General features: G+C 40.0%; 2 protein-coding genes across 3 annotated transcripts in view; one reads left to right on the forward strand and one right to left on the reverse strand.

Moving 5' to 3' along the window:
* LOC114248804 (uncharacterized) overlaps nucleotides 1–24,628 on the reverse strand; it is a 110,134-nt gene that overhangs the window by 59,432 nt on the left and 26,074 nt on the right. For both annotated transcript variants that reach the window (XM_089738017.1, XM_089738018.1), the window contains exon 2: nucleotides 20,041–20,197. In XM_089738017.1, coding sequence (XP_089594143.1) covers nucleotides 20,041–20,114 — 74 coding nt within the window. In that variant the 5' untranslated portion in view covers nucleotides 20,115–20,197. The remainder of the gene's footprint in view (nucleotides 1–20,040; nucleotides 20,198–24,628) is intronic.
* The window catches only part of LOC114248096 (uncharacterized), a 148,033-nt gene that overhangs the window by 34,028 nt on the left and 89,377 nt on the right, over nucleotides 1–24,628 (forward strand). The gene's annotated exons all lie outside the window — the stretch shown is intronic.

Genomic DNA, 24,628 nt, shown 5'->3' on the forward strand with positions numbered 1-24,628 from the left:
TTGATGCAGTGTTATAAACATACACAATGTGGCGCGCGAGTATTTTCAAGCCAATTTTTTCATGCTATTAGCAATAGAACGTTTATGTTAAAGCAGTGTATCAGTTCAATTATGTTTAGAGAACACTCCGCCTACACCCTGTATTTAGGTTTATAAAAAAAAAAGTTAGATTTATTGCTTGATACATTACAAGTGTTATACAGGGTGGTGTATTGGTGAAAATGAAAATGTAATTACATGAACAACTGCTTATTCGATTCCCGGCTGGGGCCAGTATCTTTGATCTAGGCATTTGCTATACGAAGTTTTTACATACTTAATTGTTTTAACAAGACATATCACCCGAAATCATTTTATTAAAACAATGGTAACGTTATTTTCGAATTTAAATAACAAAATATAGGCGAAATTTAACATAATTTCGTGCACAAAGGTGGAAAAGATAGCTTATTTGCAAGCAAATTTCACGGTATGGCAACGTTTCATAGATCTCCCTCTCCCTCTCTCTCTCTCTCTCTCTCTTTCTCTCTCTAATTTTTTATAATAATTTTCGTGAGCGACACCACAATATAAGCGCAGAAACATTCAGGGAAACCCATATCGCCATCTTCTGGGTCGTTTTCAATTTTGCGGCCAAACAAGTGACGATTTCATGAATTTCAACTTTCTCAAATTTCTCGTTTTTTCTTGTATTTAGGCATGTTCAGAATAAAAAAGGCTTCATCACAATCAAGTCAATCACTCATTTATTAATAATATTATATAATATTCATTTATATATTTCATTTTACGCATTTGATAACGCCAAAACCGATGACAATTTAAATAGAAACTTTTCTTCTTAGAAATCGTAATTCTTTTGTTTTTAATAATCTTCTAATATGCGATTAGTTTTCCTTTATTATTGTATTATATACTGATTAAATAAAATTGCCGAATTTCAACACGCAATACTAGAAAAATAGCAAACAAGTTAGAATTTGAATTTCTAACCAGTGATACGAATAAGATTTGGCATAAGTTTTTAATGTATAACTCCTAATTTAACAGCGTTTACGAATATATAGTTATAGGACCACGTGCCTGTTGTCATGACAACAAATTTACTGTACTTATAATTAAAGTAACATTAAGGTTATGAGAATTAAATCAAACTAGAGGTCCCGCAGTAGTCGAAATTCGACTATAATTAATTGGAATTGTAAGTTTGTACACTATTATGATTGTATTTTATACTTCTATAATCACAAATTTCGCCAAGACCACACTATAAAAAATATTAATCAAGGCAAACAATATTTAATCTATTCTCAATTTGACAACAGACGTCAAGAAGAAAAGTTTGACAATAAATAGTATACATGCGTGTGTGCGTAAAATACATGGTATGTAGTATGTGTAATGTTTTCTTTATTGATTTAAAAAAAATATTAGCATTGCGCACTTCTTCTCTATATTCTCTATAAGTGTGGAAAATTTCATACTCCTCCGTCCGCGCAATTTTCGTAAAAAGGGATACAAAGTTTTTGCTTCACGTATTAATATATAGATAACTCGCTTTTGGTCCCAAATTTGAAAACGACCCTAGTATCTATGGGTTACGAAGTTTCATCAAAAACGAAATTCATGGTCACCCTACGGATAGTTTTTCGTTTCTTTTGTAAACACATTAGCACCACGAGGATATGTGAGTTACGTTTGTTTATTTCTCCTTTCATCAGCGCACGACGAGTTCACAAATGATGTATTATTTATACAAATAAAACTGAGCCGACTTCAAAATAGGTGGTGCTTTACACTAAAGAACTTCGTTGCCTAATTTTCTTCGTCTTCTCTGTCGTTTCCTCATTATTGAGGGTCGTGACCAATGCCTAATTTTAAATGCTTATAATGGGTTGGTAGTATCATCTCAGAGCGGAGCAGTCGTAGTCATGTGGAAGCCTTGTTTATTAAAGCCTTGACAGCTAAGTTCTTTATAGTTCGTGAACTGAGCCGTGGCGCAAACTCTCGCGGTACCACCGCCCTGCCTATTTCTGCCGTGAAGCAGTAATGCGTTTCGGTGTGAAGGGCGGAGCAGCCGTTGTAACTATACTGGGACCTTAGAACTTATATCTCAAGGTAGGTGGCAGCATTTACTTTGTAGACGTCTATGGGCTCCCTTACCAGCCATTGCTAAATAGGATATCCTTCACACATCTGACAAGTCCCTTGGGTGTTCTCTATTTTATTACATGGAAGTGTAAAGTTAAACAGCGGTGAATTTAACAACTGAACTACGCGTTAGACGAACCTAGTATAGTCCCTCGAGGTTACTCTAGGAGAGAGAGGGAGATAGGGAGAGAGAGAGACCAATTAGATACCAATTTCAAAAATCTACTTTATCACAAATTAATCCAGTATGACATACTAGTATAGGTATATATACTAGGATAGGTACAAAAAAACAAAGACGAACCGGCTTCTGATAAATCTGTTAATCGACATAGTACAGATGGCGGACATGTCAGACTATGACGGGAACCGTGTTCGACTCCCTAGTCTCTTAAATCGCCGGCTTCGTGTACCACTGCTTCATGTCCGCCACTTGAATCTCGACATACACATCAACAGACGATTTCAACGTGTCATTTCTCCTTATCCTTTTTATCATCGCACCATCGGAGCAGGGTTCATCCATATTATCTGGAACCGCTGCGTTCATCGGCAGTGCGTTTCCAAAGACCTTTTTTGCCACGTACCATCCGGCTTTGGAATGAACTCCCCTCCACGGTGTTTTCTGAGCGCTATGACATCTCCTTCTTCAATCGAGGCTTGCGGAGAGTACTTTATGGTAGGCAGCGGCTTAGCTCTGTCCATGGCATTGCATTGCTGACGTCCATGAGCGACGGTAACCACTCACCATCAGGTGGACCGTATGCTCGTCTGCATACAAAGGCAATAAAAAAAAAAAAAAAATTACGTAGTACTCCACGGTGTTTCCCGAGCGCTATGACATGTCCTTCTTCAAACGAGGCTTGTGGAGAGTATTAAGCGGTAGGCAGCGGCTTGGCTCCGCTCCTGGCATTGCTGAAGTCCATGGGCGAGGGTGACCACTTACCATCAGGCGGGCCGTATGCTCGTCTGCCTAAGGAAAAAAATAATAATTTAACGTAGTATTCCACGGCCTTTCCCGAGCGCTATGACATGTCCTTCTTCAAACGAGGCTTGTGGAGAGTATTAAGCGGTAGGCCATAAGTCCATTCTTGGGATGAGATTCATGAATAAAATATATCGAGAAGTGAAAGGCAATTTTTTTTTTCATTGCTTAGATGGGTGGACGAGCTCACAGCCCACCTGGTATTAAGTGGTTACTGGAGCCCATAGACTACACATACATGTATAACATAAATGCACCACCCACCTTGAGATATAAGTTCTAAGATCTCAAGATTAGTTACAACGGCTGCCCCACCCTTCACACCGAAACGCATTACTGCTTCACGGCAGAAATAGGCAGGGCGGTGGTACCTACCCGTGCGGACTCACAAGAGGTCCTGCCACCACTAAAAGTTTGGTATAAGTGACATTTGGTTTAATATTCGACATTTATCTTTGTAATTAAAGTTTTATTTGGTATTGCTATATTTACTCCATTGAAATAGCTAAAGAAGTATTTTTTTGTCATTAAGATATTTTTTTCCAAATTTTTAACTTTAAATGGCTCTCCTGTAAAACATGCAAAAATGACTCTTAAATCAAACTGACTTTCACCCCTTGAGGTAAGAAAATAAATATCACCAATAGTATGATGTAAGCTATATTCCAAAAGAGTCCGTTTTATAATTTTACATGTAAAAGTTTGGTAGTTATAAATACTACATATTCTTATTTGTTTACTAAATTTGAATGAACGAAACCACGCGCTCGGAATAGTAAAATTAAAACAACATAAATTCAATACACGAGCCACATGTGTCTCATAGCTTTACTTGAGACGTTTTTATTTTTAATATTACCTCGAAATGGGAATATGTTACTTAAAGTTGGCGATATAAGGTTCATAATTTCAACTTTTCAAATTGTATAATAATTGGTCTGGATGTCACAAACATACACACACACACACACACATAATACCCGTAAATAAACGAAGTTTAAAACAGAGTGCTTCTCAGAAGGCAGGGCTTGGCTGTGATATTAGTATTGACAGCGTTCGAGAGCGACAATGAACACTTAACACCAGATGGTTAACATGTCTGTATAAAATGCTAATAAAAAGTCATAGCTTCAAGATTAAGATAAAGAAAATTAAACGGTAATACGTATTCTTTAAAAGCGATTTTTGCTCTGAGATATATATAATAAGCGGCAATTGTTTATGGACTGCGGTAACCACTTAACACCGAATGAACCGCCTGCTTGTACAAAACAACCTAAAAAACGTATTTGAAATCACGTCGATGTTGACTTTTTTTTTTATTGCTTATTTGGATGGACGAGCTCACAGCCCACCTGGTGTTAAGTGGTTACTGGAGCCCATAGACATCTAAAACGTAAATATGCCAACCACCTTGAAATATAAGTTCTAAGGTCTGAGTATAGTTACAACGGCTACTCCACCCTTCAAACCGAAACGCATTACTGCTTCACGGCACTACATTACTGCTTGACTTATGGCACACCGTTACTCGGATATCTAAAACATGTAGACACTTAATAATCCGCCAGATAGGTAGATGCATTCGCAAGGCAGCTGCTCTTAACTTAAAGAGTCTTAAGCTGTCCGGTTCTTTCGGAGGCGCTCGGGGAGTTGTTAGGAAATCCCGCCACTTCTGACGGAGCTGAAAACACCTAAGGGCCACCGCTTATTTTTCATACCGAAAAAAAATATATCGCGTCAATAAGCTCAGCGGCCGTATGCGATTTCGCGCTTTCATTGCATACGACATGGTTGGTATAACTAAGGAGTACCATCTCAGTTTATTAAAAAGTGCCCGCTGAAAAGGAGCCAATACTATTAATTTCAATATGCTTATAGCTACTTGCGTTCTATTTTATGGTAAATCTATATGCACGTTATCAATATCCTTATCTATGTATATCCCCATGCACTTTATTTATTTATCTATTAACTCTATGTCTATGTCTATATACGTATATATAAATCTATTACAAACTAGTGGTCCCCGGTAGTCGAAACTCGACAATAATTAATTGAAATTATAAGTTTATACAATATTATGATTATGTTGTCAAAGATACTTCTTTAATCACAGATTTCGGCAAGACTACACTTTAGACAAATATTGATAAAGACAAAACAATAAGAAAATTTTGACAATAAACAAATAGTATGCATGCGTGTGTGTGTCAAATACATGGTAGTGTGTGTAATGTTTTTATTTATTGATTTGATGTATTCATTAAGCATAATTAAAAAAAATATTAGCATTGTGGACTTCTTCTCTATATTGTCTATAAGTGTAGAAAATTTCATACTCCTCCGTCCGCGCAATTTTCATAAAAAGGGATACAAAGTTTTTGCTTCACGTATTAATATATAGATCTATTACAAATTCTATTGAGATTATTCTATTTTTATGAGGCGACGCCGCTGTCTTAAGGTGGCACCTAAGTAGTAAGTGGAAAGATTTAAAAAAAAAAGGGGCCATAAACTACCACACTTTACTTAAATCCTGCACAATTAATTCTGTTCCAAACTGCTATATTTGTATCATTTCCACTTCCTACACTAGCGCTATTTCGGTGACTTTTCCAAAAATAAATTACTGTTTACTTTTTGAACTTGTCCCCTATACAAGATGGTGCTCCTTACCTCCTTACACGTTATTTCGGATCCTCTCGATCCACTACCATTGCTTCTAAGTAGGGGCTTAAGTAAGGGTTCGGCGAGTAAATTAACCCACGGACACAGCCCACTGAGTTTCTCGCCGGATTCTCACAGTGGGTCGCGTTTCCGATCCGGTGGTGGATTCTGCGAAGCAGTGCTCTAGCTAGGGCTAGTATTAGCAACGTCCTCAGATTACAATCCCGTGAGCTCACCTACTCTTCGATGCATCTATGGCCCCTTGAGATCACTAGAATAGGTAGGAAAAAAACAACCTTACCATCCATATTTACTGATTTACATTCGTGATACATTCCAATGCTCCACACACCGCTGATGTCAGTATACGGGTATCGAGTAACATTTGCTTGTAAGGTAAGACGATAGCCGGGTGCGAGATTGTTGTAATCCAGTACGTGAGATCGATTACCGTTCGAGGTTACGACGTTTATACATTTGAGGTGCGCAGTCCAGCAGTGAAATATTATATGTACATGTGTGTTCGACAGTGACATTGGCAACTAGAGCGCTTTTTCTCATTGCCGCTCACGGACTTCAGTAACGCCTTTATAAATCTTGATTATGACCATTCTAGAACCAAGGGGTCAGGGGAGGACGTGTTCTCTAGGCCCGCGGTCTGCTCTCAACACCTGCAGATCGTTGAGTCTTCACATACCCCGCGCGCCGCCTAAGCGCGGAGACCTCGTAGAAGGTTCGGCCACCGGCCCGGAAAAAAAAAAACAAAAAAGGAAAAGTTCTCTAGTAACGTTATGAGTTACTGGCTGAATGGAGAGCAGACGTTTCTTCGAACCAGATTTCCACATTCTGCCTTATCTTCTTCTATATCGTTCCCTCACTGCTGAGGATCGCGACCACATGTGACGTTCTTCCACTGTGTTCGATCATGGGTAGCATGGACCGCATGACATTCAGCCTTATAGGACTTAGGTATCTTCTATTAATAGTTATAAATCTGGGCCACACAATCTCTTGTTACGTGAATTATAATTGTAACAGATATGTAAGTCACAGTCCGTGGCCTAGAGGATAAGAAGCCCGGTGTGTTCATTCGATGTGATGCGACTATGACCTGGTTCAAAACCCGCAAGTTTAAATCGGTACAAGGAAAAGTGCCGTATAAAATATAAGTGAACCTTGAAATTTCATAAGTATCACTTTTTTTTTTCTACTTAAGATAAGATATTTAAGGTTGTCGTCAACAGTGCAATCCAGGATTCTTCGATATTTTGGACACGTATCGCGATGGCCAGCAGAGTCTATCGAGAAACTTGTTGTTCAGGGTAGGGTCAATGGTAAGAGATCTCGTGGACGAATCCTCATGCGCTGGACTGATCAGGTGAAAGACCGTACTGAAACCCAACTTAACGAGTGTGTGCGCCGGGCCTCGGTTCGCAAACTATGGAAAAAATCTGTCAAGGCTTTAATAAGCAAGAATTCCACATGACCACGACTGCTCTGTCAAGAGCAACCGATTATGATGATGAAGATGATAGCCTTGAGAGGCTATGTCAGCGTAACCCTAACAAGTAGGGCTCACCTCACGGGGCTCAAACCTGACGATATCACGTAACAACTCATGACAGCAACTTGACTTGACAACCTTGAATGAACCTTTCATGAACTCGACTAGATTTCAAGGCAACATTGACTTATTTACTTCTTATTCTCATTTCGCACTGGAATTCTCTGCTCAATCCTAGTCAACCGTCAGACATTCGCTTGTGGCGTATGACTCAGACTGGTACTAGGACGGTAAACACGACAGACAGGCCGTTAACGTTCGACTATCAAATAAAATAGACATCGTTCTAGACAGTAGAATAAAAAAAAACTTTTTTGGCCTTTCCTTGGTTGTACACGAAATTCTATATAAGAATAATAATATGACTGACTCGGTGGTACAGCGGTTAGAGCCCCTGACTGTTGCACAGGGGGTTGGGGATTCGATTCCCACATGGGTTATTATTATTGTTTTTGTTTTAATAGTGAGTTACAAGCGCACGGGATATGATACACTGTGATTGATGTGGAAAATAAAAAAGTTGGACATAAATAAACTTTGTTTCTTTGGCGGTTTTATTGACAGGTGAAATATTATTGAGAATAATAATATAGGTTCTTTCTAACTATTATAAGCTCCTATATTGTAAGGTACACAGTTTTCCAGACAGCAATTCAAGCTATTTATATCTCGAAAACCGTAACATACCTAGCGACAATCACGCTCCCGTTTATCTACAATAATACCGCAATGAAATATAATACATTGTATACAATTCAGTTGAATAGACACGAATGTATGAAGCGTGCGAACGAAAATACGGCCACATTAGCATGTCTACGCTTGACTCATCGATAGTCGGACTGTAAACAATGAAATAACGGACGCCGTTCAGATAAAAACAGGTCATCTAACACGGTCATAGGTATCAACATGTTCAACATCGTCTAAATATAGTTGTACAGCATGTTGCTGACTGCATTGTCAACAATGCATGCTTAAGACCTTTTAATAAATTTGAATTAAAAATAGTGTAAGAAAAAATTATTTTATTGTAAAAAAGCGTGGGGTGCTTTTCAGGGTATTACCAAAATAACCCTTCTACTCATATCTGTTCATAAAATGTTTATAACTACTGATACCATGCACCCAACGCTTTTCTTTACAATAAAATCATTTTTTCTTAGACTATTTTTAATTCAAATTTATTAAAATTTATTTTCTATTATTTAGTTGGGTTTTCTATAAAAGTGTATTTTGTTAGTTTTTTAAACTATTAATTATTTTTCATTTTTTAGTTGAATTTCAATTTTTTTAATATTTTTTTTTAATATTAAATTGTCATCGGTCCTTAATAAGTATGTATACCAAATTTCGAGTTAATCCGACGTTTTGAAGGGGGTCAAAATCATATTCAAGTATTCCGTTACAAACATACATACTAACATAGATACGTCTGAAGCTAATAAAAGCGTATGATGGCAAAATATTTTATCTTGCGTAATTACTAGTGGTAAGACCTCTTGTGAGTCCGCGCGGGTAGGCACCACCGCCCTGTCTGTTTCTGCCGTGAAGCAGTAATTTCGGTTTGCAGGGTGGGGCAGCCGTTGTAACTATACTTGAGACCTTAGAAGTTATATCTCAAGGTGGGTGGCGCATTTACATCGTATATGTCTATGGGCTCCGGTAACCACTTAACACCATGTGGGCTGTGAGCTCGTCCACCCATCTAAGAAATAAAAATAAAAAAGATAGCAGGATGTGGGAGTAAAACGTTTTTATGTAATTCTATTCTATGTAAATGTCTCTAACTCGAATATGATTGCAATGGATTTCAATATTATGTAGCACATTACATAAGTAAATCCGGATATAGATAGGACAATTAGGGAATTAGGAAAGGATTAACTATATATTACACTAGCGACCCGTCCTCGCTTCGCTTCGGAAACTGTAATTTATTATTGATTTCTCCACTATTTAATGGATGTTATTATACATATAAACCTTTCTCTTCAATCACTCTATCTATTAAAAAAACCGCGTCAAAATCCGTTGCGTAGTTTTAAAGATTTAAGCATACATAGGGATATAGGGACAGAGAAAGCGACTTTGTTTTATACTGTGTAGTGATTAGAAGCAATTGAAAACTAATGCTCAATAACATTCTAAATGTCTAGATTCAGATATCCAGATGAATTGACACGGTCATCGAACATCGTAATCCAAAATACACTGAAAATGAAAATGAATCACGTATTAATGTGAACGACATTCAGAAAATAATTCTGAGTAACCATTTCTAAATTTATGAATTTCCTTTAAGTGACCCTGTTTATTGTTATGGTAACTTTTTTTTTTTATTGCTTAGATGGATGGACGAGCTCACAGCCCACCTGGTGTTAAGTGGTTACTGGAGCCCATAGACATCTACAACGTAAATTCGCCACCCACCTCGAGATATCTCGTGGCTTATATAAGTTCTAAGGTCTCAGTATAGTTACAACGGCTACCCCACCCTTCGAACCGAAACGCATTACTGCTTCACGGCGGAAATAGGCGGGGTGGTGGTACCAACCCGTGCGGACTCACAAGAGGTCCTACCACCAGTGATTACGCAAATTATAATTTTGCGGGTTTAGTTTTTATTACACGATGTTATTCCTTCACCGTGGAAGTCAATCGTGAACATTTGTTGAGTACGTATTTCATTAGAAAAATTGGTACCCGCCTGCGGGATTCGAACACCGGTGCATCGCTTCAACACGAATGCAACGGACGTATTATCCTTTAGGCCACGACGACTCATTGGCCATTTGGACTTCAAATTTGGCGCTCTTTCTTAAATTACTTATGTTAAAACGAAATTAGTCGAAAGTACCTAAACCTACAAAAAATTTGACGGTTGTTTATATGAGTGTACCAGGCTCACCACAAACCGGGAGAAGTGGCGAATGCTCGTGATCGTGATTTAAAAAAAAAATTTTTTTCTTCTATATTCCATGTTATTTACAAAATGAAGAAAAAACGCATTACATTGTAAATCTTTCGGTCGTTAGTGATTATGGTCGATTCCCGATCATTGGAAGAACGACTAGTATTAAGAATTTAAGTCCTAGTGGACTTGATCGCGTTGATTTCTTTTAATTGAGTAGCTAATATTTTCTCGTCTGCTTTGTCAACAACTTTTAACTTTTTTTCACGTATGCTAATGACAAGCTTCAATTTTATCAATTTTCTGTTAGAATATTAAATAAAAAAACAGAGCAGAAGATCATTATCATAGTCAGTTACTCTTGGCAGAGCCGTCGTGGTCATGTGGAATTCTTGCTTATTAAAGCCTTGACAGATTTTTTCCGTAGTTTGCGAACCGAGGCCCGGCGCACACACTCGTTAAGTGGGGTTTCAGTAAGGTCTTTCACCTGATCAGTCCAGCGCATGGGAATTCGTCCACGAGATCTCTTACCATTGACCCTACCCTGAAAAACAAGTTTCTCGATAGACTCTGCTATCGCGATACGTGATATAACAAAACAGAAAAAAATGTAAAATAGAAGATAGTATGCATGAAATAACCTAATCTAAAGCTTAAAGTGTCAATGATGAAGGTCGTAATTTTATTTATAATAGCATTTATAATAATTTAAGCAATTACAATTTAGAATGAGATTAACTTATTGGAACGTCGAAATCATGCCTATACGACCATTGTATGTATGTTTAGTACGATGTTCATTACTATTATCTAACTTAACATCGACCGCACCACGAGCCGTGGCCGATAAATTCCAATTTATTCACGTTTAATGTCGTTCGCCCATGATTTTAAATCATGTCCAATTGTATAGATGGATCACAATTCCTCGTTGCGCCGCTTAAATGTTTCAAACAAAATTAAATACATTATGCGGGTATTTTAACATTTTGTTCAGTCACGACTTTCCTGCGAGCTGCCTGAGTGTGTTTGAGAACATTTTTAATACGCTTTTATTAACTTCAGACGTATGTATGTTTGTAACGGAATCTTTGAACATGATTTTGACCCCCTTCAAAACGTCGAATTAACTCGAAATTTGGTATACTTATTAAGGACCGATGACAATTCAATTTAAAAAAAAAATTGTAAAAAAAATATTGAAAAAATTAAAATTCAACTAAAAAATGAAAAAAAAAAACAATAGTTTAAAAAAACTAACAAAATACGCTTTTATAGAATATCCAACTAAATTTTAACGCTTTTTTACGATAAAATCATTTTTTCTTATACTATTTTTAATTAAAATTTACTAAAAATTTTAATATAATCCATCCTACAATATATATTATCTAGATCGTTCAAGTCAAGAAGAAGACCTTTCTTGTTTGTCCGTGTCATATGAATTCGCGTTTCGTTTACCGTATAATAATACATTTTTATAATACAATTGAGCTTTAGACCTCATCTTTGGATATGGTGACGAAGCCCACTAAGTTTCTCGCCGGATCTTCTCAGTGGGTCGCGATTCCGATCTGGTGGTAGATTCAGCGAAGCACTACTCGTGTTAGGGCTAGTATTCGCAAATTCTCTCAGATTGAGCCCGTGAGTTCACCTACGCGTCCGGCGTAATTGAAAATTAAATATACTCTTAGGCTACCAGCGAATAGGTACGGAAAAAAATCACGCTGCGATTCCTAAGGGCTCTGATAAACGCTAAAAAATGTTTAATAAATTTAGGATATCATCTTCACATCTTTTAGTGACTGCCAGCGTTTGCAATCTCTCCCGTATAATTTCGCAACGATAAAACCCAGGAAAGTGCAAAAGATTTCAATACAAATAAAACATATCAAGTCATGCTGGATTATAAAATTAGGTATGCAAAATAAAATCTAAAAACGGCGAGAAACATACACACACACAGCTAAACTGAACTACGATTTAGATACGGTTGCTGTTTCAACATAGAATAAGCAGGTAGATAGATATGTTAGCACTTTTATCAGCAATACGCTACTGGCTATGCCACTGACATTACATATGTCCATAAGCGACTATGATGATCATCAAGTGGATCGTCAACGTATTCAATAAAAAATACTACACACTAAACATATTTACTCATAAGAACTCATGAACTGCAATGTCGTAAAGGGTTGCCCTATCTATACTAATATATAAATCTACAGTGGTTTTTACGGATGTTCCCTTATAACTACTGAACTATGCATCCGATTGACTTGAAACTTGGTATCCATGTAGAAAATACATGTACTTAATGGATAGGCTAATATTTTTATGAGTGTTGGACTCCCTACACCAGTTGCGTGGGCGTTAATGGGCGGTCGGTGGTACCTACCCGTGCGGACTCACAAAACTCCCTACCACCAGTAACTACTTAATAATAAAGATTGTATGCAGTTACAGCAATATTTATTTTCATTATATTATTGTCTGCATCTAGTTCTTCTAAAACTAACTGGAACTTGAAAGATTTTTTTGTATATTAGTTGAGATACTTTTCTATTCACCCAGAGTAGGAATCGTATTTTATTTTAATCAGACACTATAAGGCAAACATATTCAGTTTGAGCCTTCTAGGAAAAACCAAACACGTCTCGAGTTCTGAATTAGTTTTGATGCACTACTGTTATTATTCATTGATCGATCAATTACGTCGAACTACATTGTTAAATAAGAACTATAGAGATTTTATTAGCGTGACATAAATATGAGACGCGAATAAAAGCACAAAAGTGGCACAAAGCTAACATTATTCATTGAACTGGTCTACAAACAAGATTGACGGTATTTGTAAACGAAAAAAAAAACCGAGATTAATACCGCCATAAAATAGCGTTTACGAATCGTTATACAGAGCTACGAAAAGCCCAAACAAAGGAAGTCTAACCGGGTGACCTGTCTACGGAGATCTTTAATCTATGTCCCGCACCAGGAATACGACGAATAGGTTCGACGACCTCGCGGTTGCATCAATTCAGTTTAATTGTTCCGCCTCCGTATTTGTTTATTTTGTTGGCCAATCGAAAGAACGGCGCGTCTCTTTTGATGTCGCTTCTGTTAAAGATTGCTTCCTCTATGACGAGAAGCTCTGGGGAGTGCGGCTTTTTAAGGAAGCGTTTTTCACATTTATTAATGTGGTGTATTTATTTTTATGGCGCTGTTTATTGGTGGCAGATGTTAGTCGGAGTGACGGTTCTAAGCATAGCCGTGACATAAATAAAAAATGAATGTACTCTTTTCTATAAATCAAGCTGAAATAAACTGAAAAGATACGTACACAACGATTTCGAATGTTCTGGATTGATTAAACAATAATAAAAGTCTTCATTGCATTCGACAGACAAATCAATCAATATGTCTAAGAAAATATTTATTTTAAACTAAAGGTTTTTCTTTACATCTCTCCACTAGGGTTTGAAAAAAAAATTTTCATTTAATTTCTTTTTCTTTTCTCTAATCTTCAATTTCTTCTGGTATAAAATCAGGAATAAGTTATGTAACAGGAAATATATTAGACTCCTTTTTTTATGTCCTATATTGATTGCGACAGTTTTTCTTCGATTTTAAATGGACCGATTCCCAACTCATCTAATTTTCTCCTGTTTAGTTTGTGACCATTTTCGACATATTATAACGTAGCATCTGTTTTAAAATCATGATTTTTTTTATCGCCTTTTATCGATATTAATAATTTGTTTTATTAAATGAAGGAGTTCCTAAGGTTTCAAAGCAGAGATTTACGTGGTACTTTCCGTGACCACGTAATTCGAAACGCTAGATTTGACCTCAAACCACCCATGTGGGGTGGCTATGTCGTGCTTGAAGCCATTAAACAACCCCATTGCGTTTCGAGACCGAAACATCAGCTGTTCGGTTGTGAATTCAACTTGACATGTACGACATTTTTTTTGTATTTTGTTATGCCGGTAAGAGTAACGCCATCTATCGCCGAATAGCTGATCGAATATCGAAAGATTTAGTAGCACCTACAACGCTCGAAGTACAACGCCATCTGTTGCCTGATAGCGGAAACACATATCGAAGATACTCGACTTGTGTGGAGTATTCTCGACGATTCTAGGGCTGCCGTATCAACTATCAAAGCGTTGCAGAGATGGCACGCAGTTATTTGGTAATCGGAACTACTCGAAGCGAAACAGCGAACGGATCACCTGAAGCAAAGCGGAAGAAGTGAATTGAGAATTTTAAGTGTTCTAAGCGTTAATAAAGTTTTAAGTTGTACTTTGGTGGAGCATTTATTAACAACAATATTTTTTGATATGACTGGAAGAGAATGCCCATGGCATTAAGTCCGCCTGTGTACAAGTTTTGTTTTGTGCATAAAGTATAAATAAATAAATAAATAAATAAACAATATTTTTTATGAAGGAAGTATTACTGGTGGCCCTAAAGCCTTTCCAGTTTCTCCAGGACATGTGGGCGAGCAAAGGCTCGGCCAGAAGCAAGGGCTTAGCCAGAGTACGACAACATGATTCAAATTCGAAAAACAAAAAAAGTTTGCCGACAGCACACAAAATAATTCTGCTCCTAGATAAAACATTTGAGACCGTAATAGCCTGCGTAGTCATTCACAATTTCGTTTGCCATATAGATCTTATCTATCACGCGACGCCCGTAACCAATGCCATTTGCCCCGGCACCCAAACACCCAAGCATATGCAGGCAAACGAGCCCAATAAAACGTATTTTATTGCCCTTGTAGACAGACGAACATACGGCCCACCTGATGGTGAGTGGTTACCGTCGCCCATGGACTTCAGCAACGCCAGGGGCAGAGCCAAGCCGCTGCCTACCGCTTAATACTCTCCACAAGCCTCGTTTGAAGAAGGACATGTCATAGCGCTCGGGAAGCACCGTGGAGGGGAGCTCATTCGATAGCCGGATGTTACGTGGCAAAAAAGACCTCTTGAAACGCACTGTGGATGAACGCAGTGGCTCCAGGTAGTATGGATGAACTCTACTCCTGTGGCGGGCGGTGCGATGGTAAAAACGAGATGCCGGTATCATCTCGAACAATTCTTCAGAGCATTCCCCATGGAACATATAGTACAAAATACAGAGGGAACCAAAGTCCCTCCGCAGACCCAGAGGTTCCAAACGTCGGAACGTTGGCTTATGTTTGCCGCTAGGGGCGCTGTTCCAACTGCATACAAATTTCAGTTAACTTATACGCTATCGAGAACGTTAAAAAACTCGCACTAAGCACACTAAGATTTTTAAAAAAACGGCATTTCATTATGAGTTTTTGTTACGGCTTAAAAATATACATATTGATTTAAAAACCAAGCTCTCCTTGCGTCGTATTCGTCATTGCTGAGGGTCGTGACCACCCTTTTGTATCACCTTCGCACGCACGATTTTTCTCCATCCATTCTTGTCTCTGGCGGTGCATAAACCAAGCATACTAGCGTAATAAATTATAAGCGGTGAATTATAATATCGATTAAGTTCCTATTTTCGTTTTCATAATTTATAATCGACTTATCTAGGTGTCATTGACCTCAATGACAGCAATTATTATTGTAATTGTCGTAATTAATAATTGTGCTGGTAAAAATTTCTGTTTACAACTAACTACTAACCACAGCCGCCTTAATTGCATATAGATAATTTTAACTGATTAGTTAGATTATTAATGTTTGCGTGTTTAGTAACGATTTTTATGTGTGTTATATAGTTAGAATAGGAATTATATTTGATCAAAATCGTAGTGTTCATTAATAAATATGGATATATATCTCACCTTTAGAATTGACGTAGCTAAATCCAAAATTCTTGTTTTTTGGTAAACGCCAAGAATATAACTGAAGAATTGTAATATTTCAATTTTGATTTTAATACTTTAAACCTTAAAGCGCATAATATCTTAAAGTTTTTGGTATGCGCTTGATTTAAAATAGACTAAAAGTGTACCTACTTTCTAAACTCATTTTCTAATTATTTTTAGTTAAGGCACTTTAATCCTAAAGGTGTAATATGTGAAATTCTCGAAATTTATGTTTGATTAGCATTTTTCTAACTGTTACGTGAAATTAGTCGAGACCTAAGCTTGGCTTTTACATCCCTACAATAAAAGGGCTGTGTGCTCCAGCGCCACTGACGCTAATATAAATTTTTTACTGGTGGTAGGACCTCTTGTGAGTCCGCGCGGCTGGGTACCACCAACCTGCCTATTGCCTATTTCTGCCGTGAAGCAGTAATGCGTTTCGGTTTGAAGGGTAGGGCAGCCGTCGTAACTTTTTTTTTTTTTTTTTTATTGCCCTTGTAGGCAGACGAGCATACGGCCCACCTGATGGTGAGTGGTTACCGTTGCCCATGGACTTCAGCAATGCCAGGGGCAGAGCCAAGCCGCTGCCTACCGCTTAATACTCTCCACAAGCCTCGTTTGAAGAAGGACATGTCATAGCGCTCGGGAAACACCGTGGAGGGGAGCTCATTCCATAGCCGGATGGTACGTGGCAAAAAAGATCTCTGGAAACGCACTGTGGATGACCGCAGTGGCTCCAGGTAGTACGGATGAACTCTACTCCGATGGCGGGCGGTGCGATGGTAAAAACGAGATGCCGGTATCATCTCGAACAATTCCTCAGAGCACTCCCCATGGAACATACGGTATAACATACAGAGAGAACCGAAGTCCCTCCGCAGACCCAGAGGTTCCAAACGATCCGTGAGACTGGGATTATCGACAATCCGAACGGCCCTCCTCTGTATGGAGTCAAATGGAAGAAGCTGGTATTTGGGAGCCCCGGCCCAGAGATGGGAGCAGTACTCCACGCGAGGCCGGACTTGTGCTTTATAAAGCAGAAGCCTTTGTCCAGGCGTGAAGTACCGCTTCGCTCTGTTGAGGACTCCCAGCATTTTGGACGCCAACTTGGCTTTGCCTTCCAAATGACTCCGAAACTGGACATCGCTCGAAATGTCGACCCCAAGTATCCCAATACTCTCGGAAGGTTGCAGGGATACTCCTTGGAATTGCGGCGCCATGACAAAGGGGTCCTTCTTCGCAGTGAACGCGCAAACTTGTGTCTTTAACGGGTTGAATTGAACCAAGTTCAATTCACCCCATTTGGAGACTCGCCCCAGAGAGTTCTCCACTTCAGACACAAGTTTTGATCGTCTCTCTTGCACCACGCTTCGAGAGAGACTCTGATGGCCGATATATCGCGCATCCCCCGTGCTGTCATCCGCATAGCAATGCATGCCATCAATAGACAGCATGTCATTGATATACAGGATGAAAAGCGTGGGGGAGAGCACCGAACCTTGTGGAACGCCAGCGTTAATGGTCATGGTATCAGAACAGTCACCGTCTACAACGACCGTGATGCTCCGCCCATCCAAAAAGCTAGCGATCCACTTGCAGAGACCCTCGGGGATTCCGTAAGATGGTAGCTTCGACAGAAGTGCCCTATGCCAGACCCTGTCGAAGGCCTTCGCGATATCAAGGCTCACAGCAAGAGCCTCGCCCTTGCTCTCCAAGGCTTCAGCCCACCTGTGAGTAAGGTATACAAGAAGATCGCCAGCTGAGCGACCGTGACGGAAACCGTACTGTCGGTCACTGATCAGCTGGCGATCTTCAAGATACTTCAGGAGTTGTATATTTATAATTCGCTCCATCACCTTGGAAAGCAAGGAAGTTATCGCGATAGGCCTATAGCTCGATGGGTCCGACCGGTCACCCTTCTTGGGGATAGGGTGGACGTGGGCGTTCTTCCATGAAGACGGAACCCTGTTAGTGCAATAAGAGAGGCGATACAAACGCGTTAGCGCAGGCGTCAGCTCAGGGGCGCACCTTTTCAGAACCACAGCAGGGATGCCGTCCGGCCCACTCGACTTATGGACGTCCAGGAGTCGGAGTTCCCGCCTGACTGCACACTGTGTAAAGCAGATCTCCGGCAGGGAACTGTCACACCGGGGGATGTTCGGTGGTGTGGCACCCCCGTCGTCCACAGTCGAGTTCGAGGCGAAGAGTTTGACCAGAAGGTCAGCCTTCTCTTTCGCACTATGGGCCAGACTGTCATCAGACTTGCGTAGTGGTGGGAGACTAGACCTGCAGAAGTTACCTTCTGCAGCCTTAGCGAGCGACCAGAAAGCACGGCTCCCGGCGGGATAGCTCTTCAGTCGCTCGCCAATTCTGGCAACGTGCTCCGACTTCGCCCTGGCAATAGCCCTCTTATAGGACCTAGAAGCGGCGTTAAATTTCCGCCTTTCCTCTGAGGTATTAGGATCCTGGCGTCTCCTGGCATCATTCCATGCCGCGTATGCGGACCGCTTGAGGCGTGCAGCGTCCCGACTGGCATTGTTATACCAGGGTCCACTGCGACCCCCGACGGGCACCTCGGAAGAAGGAATGAACAGTTCCATCCCCCGAAGCACCACGTTTTTAAGTCGGTCCGCACAGACGTCAGGATCACCAGAGGAAAAGCAGAGCCGCCCCCATGGGTAGGAGATACTTGAGACCTTAGAACTTATATCTCAAGGTGGGTGGCGCATTTACGTTGTGGATGTCTATGGGTTCCAGTAACCACTTAACACCAGGTGGGCTGTGAGCTCGTCCACCCATCTAAGCAATAAAAAAAATATCAGCAGAACACTTTCTATGTAGATTTTAGTCCAAAAAAAAACCTAACAAACAAATTCATAGCGTTAAATAAATATTCTTATGGCGGCTTGCAATTTTCCAGTTCGTTGAACACCCCTGGGAAAATGACTAGTTTCGATTCGTTTTAAAATGTACCTTAAAGTAGAGTTTCGCAGCGTCCAAATTAGACTGTAGGTGAATTATATTGAATAATCTAATCGGGACGATCGAAGCAGCCGGCAGTTTGCGGCTTGAAGTGAGAACTCAGTATAAAATTGCTTTACACTTTCAATTAATTGTTCATTTTCTTCTCTTTAATTTTTAACGCGCTTTCATTGTAATTATCGGTGGGCAGCGGCTTGGTTCTGCCCCTGGCATTGCTGAAGTCCATGGACGACGATAACCACTCACCATCAGGTGGGCCGTGTGCTCGTCTGCCTACGAGGGCAATAAAAAAATTTATGCTTGTTCGCATGAATGTCGTCCGGGCGTAGCTGAAATAACTCCATAGAACCAACGAATAAATTCGGATGGAATCTTTGAACAGCTGAGGGTTAATTTCCTCGAAGAGTCAGTCCTTAATCGTAAGCGACGGGTTCGACAAGAACGGTGACCAGTACTTGAGGTACCTAAAAGCACCGTTAGTGGATCCCATACTCCATTTTTTTTTCCTACCTATGCTGAATATGCTGATAGGCTATATCAGCGGAATCTTAACTAGTAGATGAGCTCACGGGGTTCAAACCTGACGACGTTGCTAACACGAACCCTAGCAAGAGCCGTGCTTCGCAGCATCTACCACCGGATCGGAAACGCGACCGAGAAGATCCGGTGAGAAACTCAGTGGGCTGTGTCTGAGAGTTAATTTACTCGTCGACCCCTTCGTCGCAAGCGACGGGTTCGACGGGAACGATGACCGCTGCTTGGGGTACCTAAAAGCACCGTTAGTGGATCTGGAGGATCCGAAATGACGTGCCACGATCCATTATTTGTCAGGCGTACCTATTTATAAGACAACTTGGAAATCTCGTAAGCGCGATTCAGAAGTTCTCCACAACAACGTACAGATGTCGCTACATACTCACCTCAAAGCGCTTCCTTGCTCCCGAACGTCGACCCCATTGATGTTATCCTCGTTTCTCGTCTGTAGACCGGACATTTTCCGCGAATCAGGACGAGGCGTGAAGACGCCAGCACCAATCGGATCACGTCGTGTCGGAACGGCGGCGTGACGTCATCGTTCTGTAAACGAAAAGGTGATTCTGAATTCGTCGCGCGTTACCTACCGGTCGGCGGTGAAATGCGTAGCTTGGAAACACGTAGGGTTGTCAAGTTTTTTAACAATTTATTTATTTTAGTAACTTTTTTATATGCCATTTATTACATACACGTGACCATCACCTAACCTATTTTATTAATACAACCAGAGTGTTCGGTGTTCGGACCTCGGACCTCGGACTCCTAAGTTCGTAGCTGGATTAGATAGGGTATTTGAAAAAGAATCTCTTTTATTTTACGCAAACACTATTAATACTACATTTCATAGTATTCAGTAGTTCAATTTACTAAGTCATGCATTACAAATTCCTAGACGTTTATTTTCTCAGAGAAACTTTTTATCTTAATCTAAGTTACAATGTTCACTGTTTGCCTTCAGCTGGACTTATAATAAATATACCCAACCAGCGTTAACTGCTTTAAATAACAACGATTTACTGAAAACACTCGCGAGCTACCAGTTGTGTTATATGTGGATAGTATTAACATAGATATTCCTCTGTGTATCATAAATTTTTTTTATTGCTTAGATGGGTGGAAGAGCTCACAGCCCACCTGGCGTTAAGTGGTTACTGGAGCCCATAGACATCTACAACGTAAATGCGCCACCCACCTTGAGATATAAGTTCTAAGGTCTCAATATAGTTACAATGGCTGCTCCACCCTTCAAACCGAAACGCATTACTGCTTCACCGTAGAAATAGGCGGAGTGGTGGTACTTACCCGTGCGAACTCACAAGAGGTCCTACTACCAGTACATAAAAAATATACCTATTTTATAAGAAATTTATTTATTTCACATCGTCATCCCTAAACTATAGACGCGTTCACATTGCATAACATTATGCTATATTAGTACTTACAGTTAAGGATACATTGTTAAGGATTTGACTTCCGGCGCTTAATGAATTCGAGAACTCAAACAGCTAATCGCTGTAACAAGTCACGAGGGCTCACAGAAACTTACTAACATGCATCAATGCCAAATAATTTTGCGCATGTGTTGCATTTTTTTTAATTCTTTATTAGAGTCATAAACCTATTAGGTTAAGTCGGCTATGTAATAAGGATAGTAATCCGACAGTTAATCGATTTTTGTATAAATTTCGGGGTTGCGTTTCTGATCCGGTGGTAGATTCAGCGAAGCACTGCTCTTGCTAGGGCCAGTGTTAGCAACGTCGTCAAGTTAGAGCCCCGCAAGCTCACCTTTGGTAGGCAGCGGCTTGGCTCTGCCCCTGGCATTGCTGAAGTCCATGGGCGACGGTAACCACTCACCATCAGATGGGCCGTATGCTCGTCTGCCTACAAGGGCAATAAAAAAAAATAAAAAAAAACCTACTGGCTCGGTTATGCTGGCATAGGCCCCTAGTTTACCAGTATAGGTAGAAAAAAAAATGGGATAAGTTATAAATATTCAATTGAAATATATCGTCTCGAAATAAAGAGAAGGAAAACTCATCGTTCAAAGATTGTCTTCTGCTTTAAATCAGAACCAGTAAGTGTAGAAATTACAAAAAAATAAAACAGAAAACCACCAACCCTAAATTCGATCTTTGATATCGATAATTCCGTTTCAAAATAAACTAGGTACTGTCGGGTTCAGTAAACATAAGTATGTACTATATTTTGCCTCGTTAAGGACTCTGTCGGCGAGTGTACTTCCGGTGTTTTACCGGGTTCATTGAGGTTAAACCGTTACTGCAATTAAATTTGTTAACGTTCCGTTACAACGTTTCTATTCGAACTGATGTTGGCATGATGACTTTTTTTTTTCGACCTACCTAAGCTGATGGTCTAGAGAGATCATATCGGCGTAACCTTAACTAGCGGGTGAGCTCACGGGGCTCGAACCTGATGATGTTTCAAACACGAACCCTAGCTCGTAGAGAGTCGTGCTTCGCAGAATCTACCACCTGATCGGAAACGCGACCCACTGAGAAGATCCGGCAAGAAAATCAGTGGGCTGTGTCTGAGAGCCCTTCGTCGCAAGCGGCGGGTTCGACGAGAACGATGACCGGGGCATGATGACAATACGTAATGCATGCTTGCTTATTCAAAATTCGTAACCTAACCTAAACATCAGCCCGCTGAGTTTCTCGCCGGATCTTTTCAGAGGGTCGCGATTCCGATCCGGTAGTAGATTCATTCGTGAAGCAGTTACTCTTGAGTTGTTAGGTCTCCTTTGGAGGTGCGCTCGGGTGGCTGTTTGAAAACCCCACCGCTCCTAGCTGAGCCCTTGCTCGCCCACCTGTCCTGGTGAAACTGGAAATTCTTCCGGGCCACAAGTAATTCCCCAATCATAAAAAAAATCGTCCCAAATAAAATTCCAAAAAATAAAATCGATCTTTTTTTTTTTGTAGTGGTAGCACACAGTTCCGAACCACCCTATTTCTTTCGCGACATACAAAATTATATGTTCCGCTAGTGTTTATGTAATTCAACGGAATTAAGAATGCAAAAATAAAATTATTACAGTATTAGGATTAGCTAAGCATCAAATACTCCCTGATAGGAATTGGAAAGGCCGCCGGGCGACCAGTAATCTCTCAATCATAAAAAAATCGTGCTAAGCAAAAAAAAAAAAACGATCTTTTTTTTTCTAGTGGTAGCACACAGCCATCCTGTTCCTATTTCTTTCGCGATATACACAGTTATATGTTCCGCTAGTTTTTATGCAATTCAACGGAATTAAAAATTCTAAATAAAATTATTACAGTGTTAGGATTATCTAAGCATCAGATATTACCTGATAATGGGACAGATTGTGAGCATATTATACTTGTTGGTAAGAACCACCATCCTGCCTATTTTTGCTACAGTTTTGAGAGCAGGTATGATTTTACTGGCGCATTCATTAACCACTGCTCATGATCGACCTTGCGTTCGATCTATGCAAAAGCTCAACCGTTACGAAAAGCATTTGAAACACGCCGCGATCTCTCCGCCGATCTAAGCCAACAAAGTTTTCACGACACCAAACGCTAGCTGTCGGGACACTTCCTATTACGTCACATCGAGAGCATCGCTCCAATAACGGGTCTCGTTTTAGATCGGTAATGTGTGTCGGACACTGCTATATGAATTGTTTACGTTGAAACACAATAGTTCCTTCGCAGTTAATGGGCAGAGATCGATCAGATTACCGCGTTACGGGAGACGTTTTCAAGTTTTTTTTTTTTTGCTTAGGTAGTTGGATGAGCTCACTGCTCACCTAATGTTAAGTGGTTTCCGGATACCATAGACGTTTACAACGTAAATGGCGCCTCATGCCTTGAGATAATAGTTCTGAGGTGTCAGTTTTGGTACCTCCTACCTGGTTGGTTTTAGTACAATGGCTGACCCAATTTTCAAACCGATACGCATTACTTCTTCACGGCAGAAATAGGCTGGCTGGTGGTATCTACCCAAGCGGACTTACAAGGCGTTCTACCACCAGTAAATTCTTAGTATTAATGCGAGACTATTTTTATTGGACTTTAACGAAGCTAATCACGCAAACGCGTAGGGACCGTATCATGACAGCGGACTCCAGTAACAACTTAACGTCAGGTTAACTGAGAGCTCTTCCACCAATCACTGCAAATATTTTTGTATTTTTTACCTTTCCTCAATTAGCTATGTAATTTCGGCACACGCACACAAAGTGCTATGTTCAATGTGATAAGCCAACGATTTTAAATTCGAGCCAATATTTCTATTAGCGTAAAAAAAATACAACAATTTATTTACATTTTATTACGGTTCGATTTTAGTTCAATTGATTACCGTCTGAGAATTCGTTCGCTGGTTAATTATGTGTCTTCGTCTTCATAGTACAGATCTGATTTAATTCAGAAAAATAATTGTTTTTTTTTCCTACCTAAGCTGATAGCCTTGAGAGGCTATTTCAGCGGAACCTTAACTAGTAGGTGAAGCTCACGGGGCTCAAACCTGACGACGTTGCTAACACGAACCCTTGCAAGAGCCGTGCTTCGCAAAATCTACCACCGGATCGGAAACGCGACCCACTGAGAAGATCTGGAGAGAAACTCAGTGGGCTGTGTCTATGGATTAACATTGTACTGACGCTGCCAAAAACAAAACGGTTAAATTTCGAAACACTGTCTTGCCTATTATGCCGCCAAGTAGATTCATTTTAGTGCAAGATACATCTGAGGACAATTAAGATATCGAACACAAATCTCAAAATTAGCTCCGTTAGCACCGATAACTGCTATCCGATGAACCGCGAATAATTATCTCATTTTGTTTTATCTTTCCAATTTAACTCGTGTACCGTATGTATGGCTGCAAGTTTGAGAACCGGTTTCATTAACGCCATTACCTTCAAAAACATAAATTCCTATTCAAATACGCAGCTTATATGTGTACATTGACACTTTAAGAAGCCACTTA

Source organism: Bombyx mandarina, chromosome 24 (assembly GCF_030267445.1).
Source record: "Bombyx mandarina strain Sakado chromosome 24, ASM3026744v2".
NCBI lineage: Eukaryota > Metazoa > Arthropoda > Insecta > Lepidoptera > Bombycidae > Bombyx > Bombyx mandarina.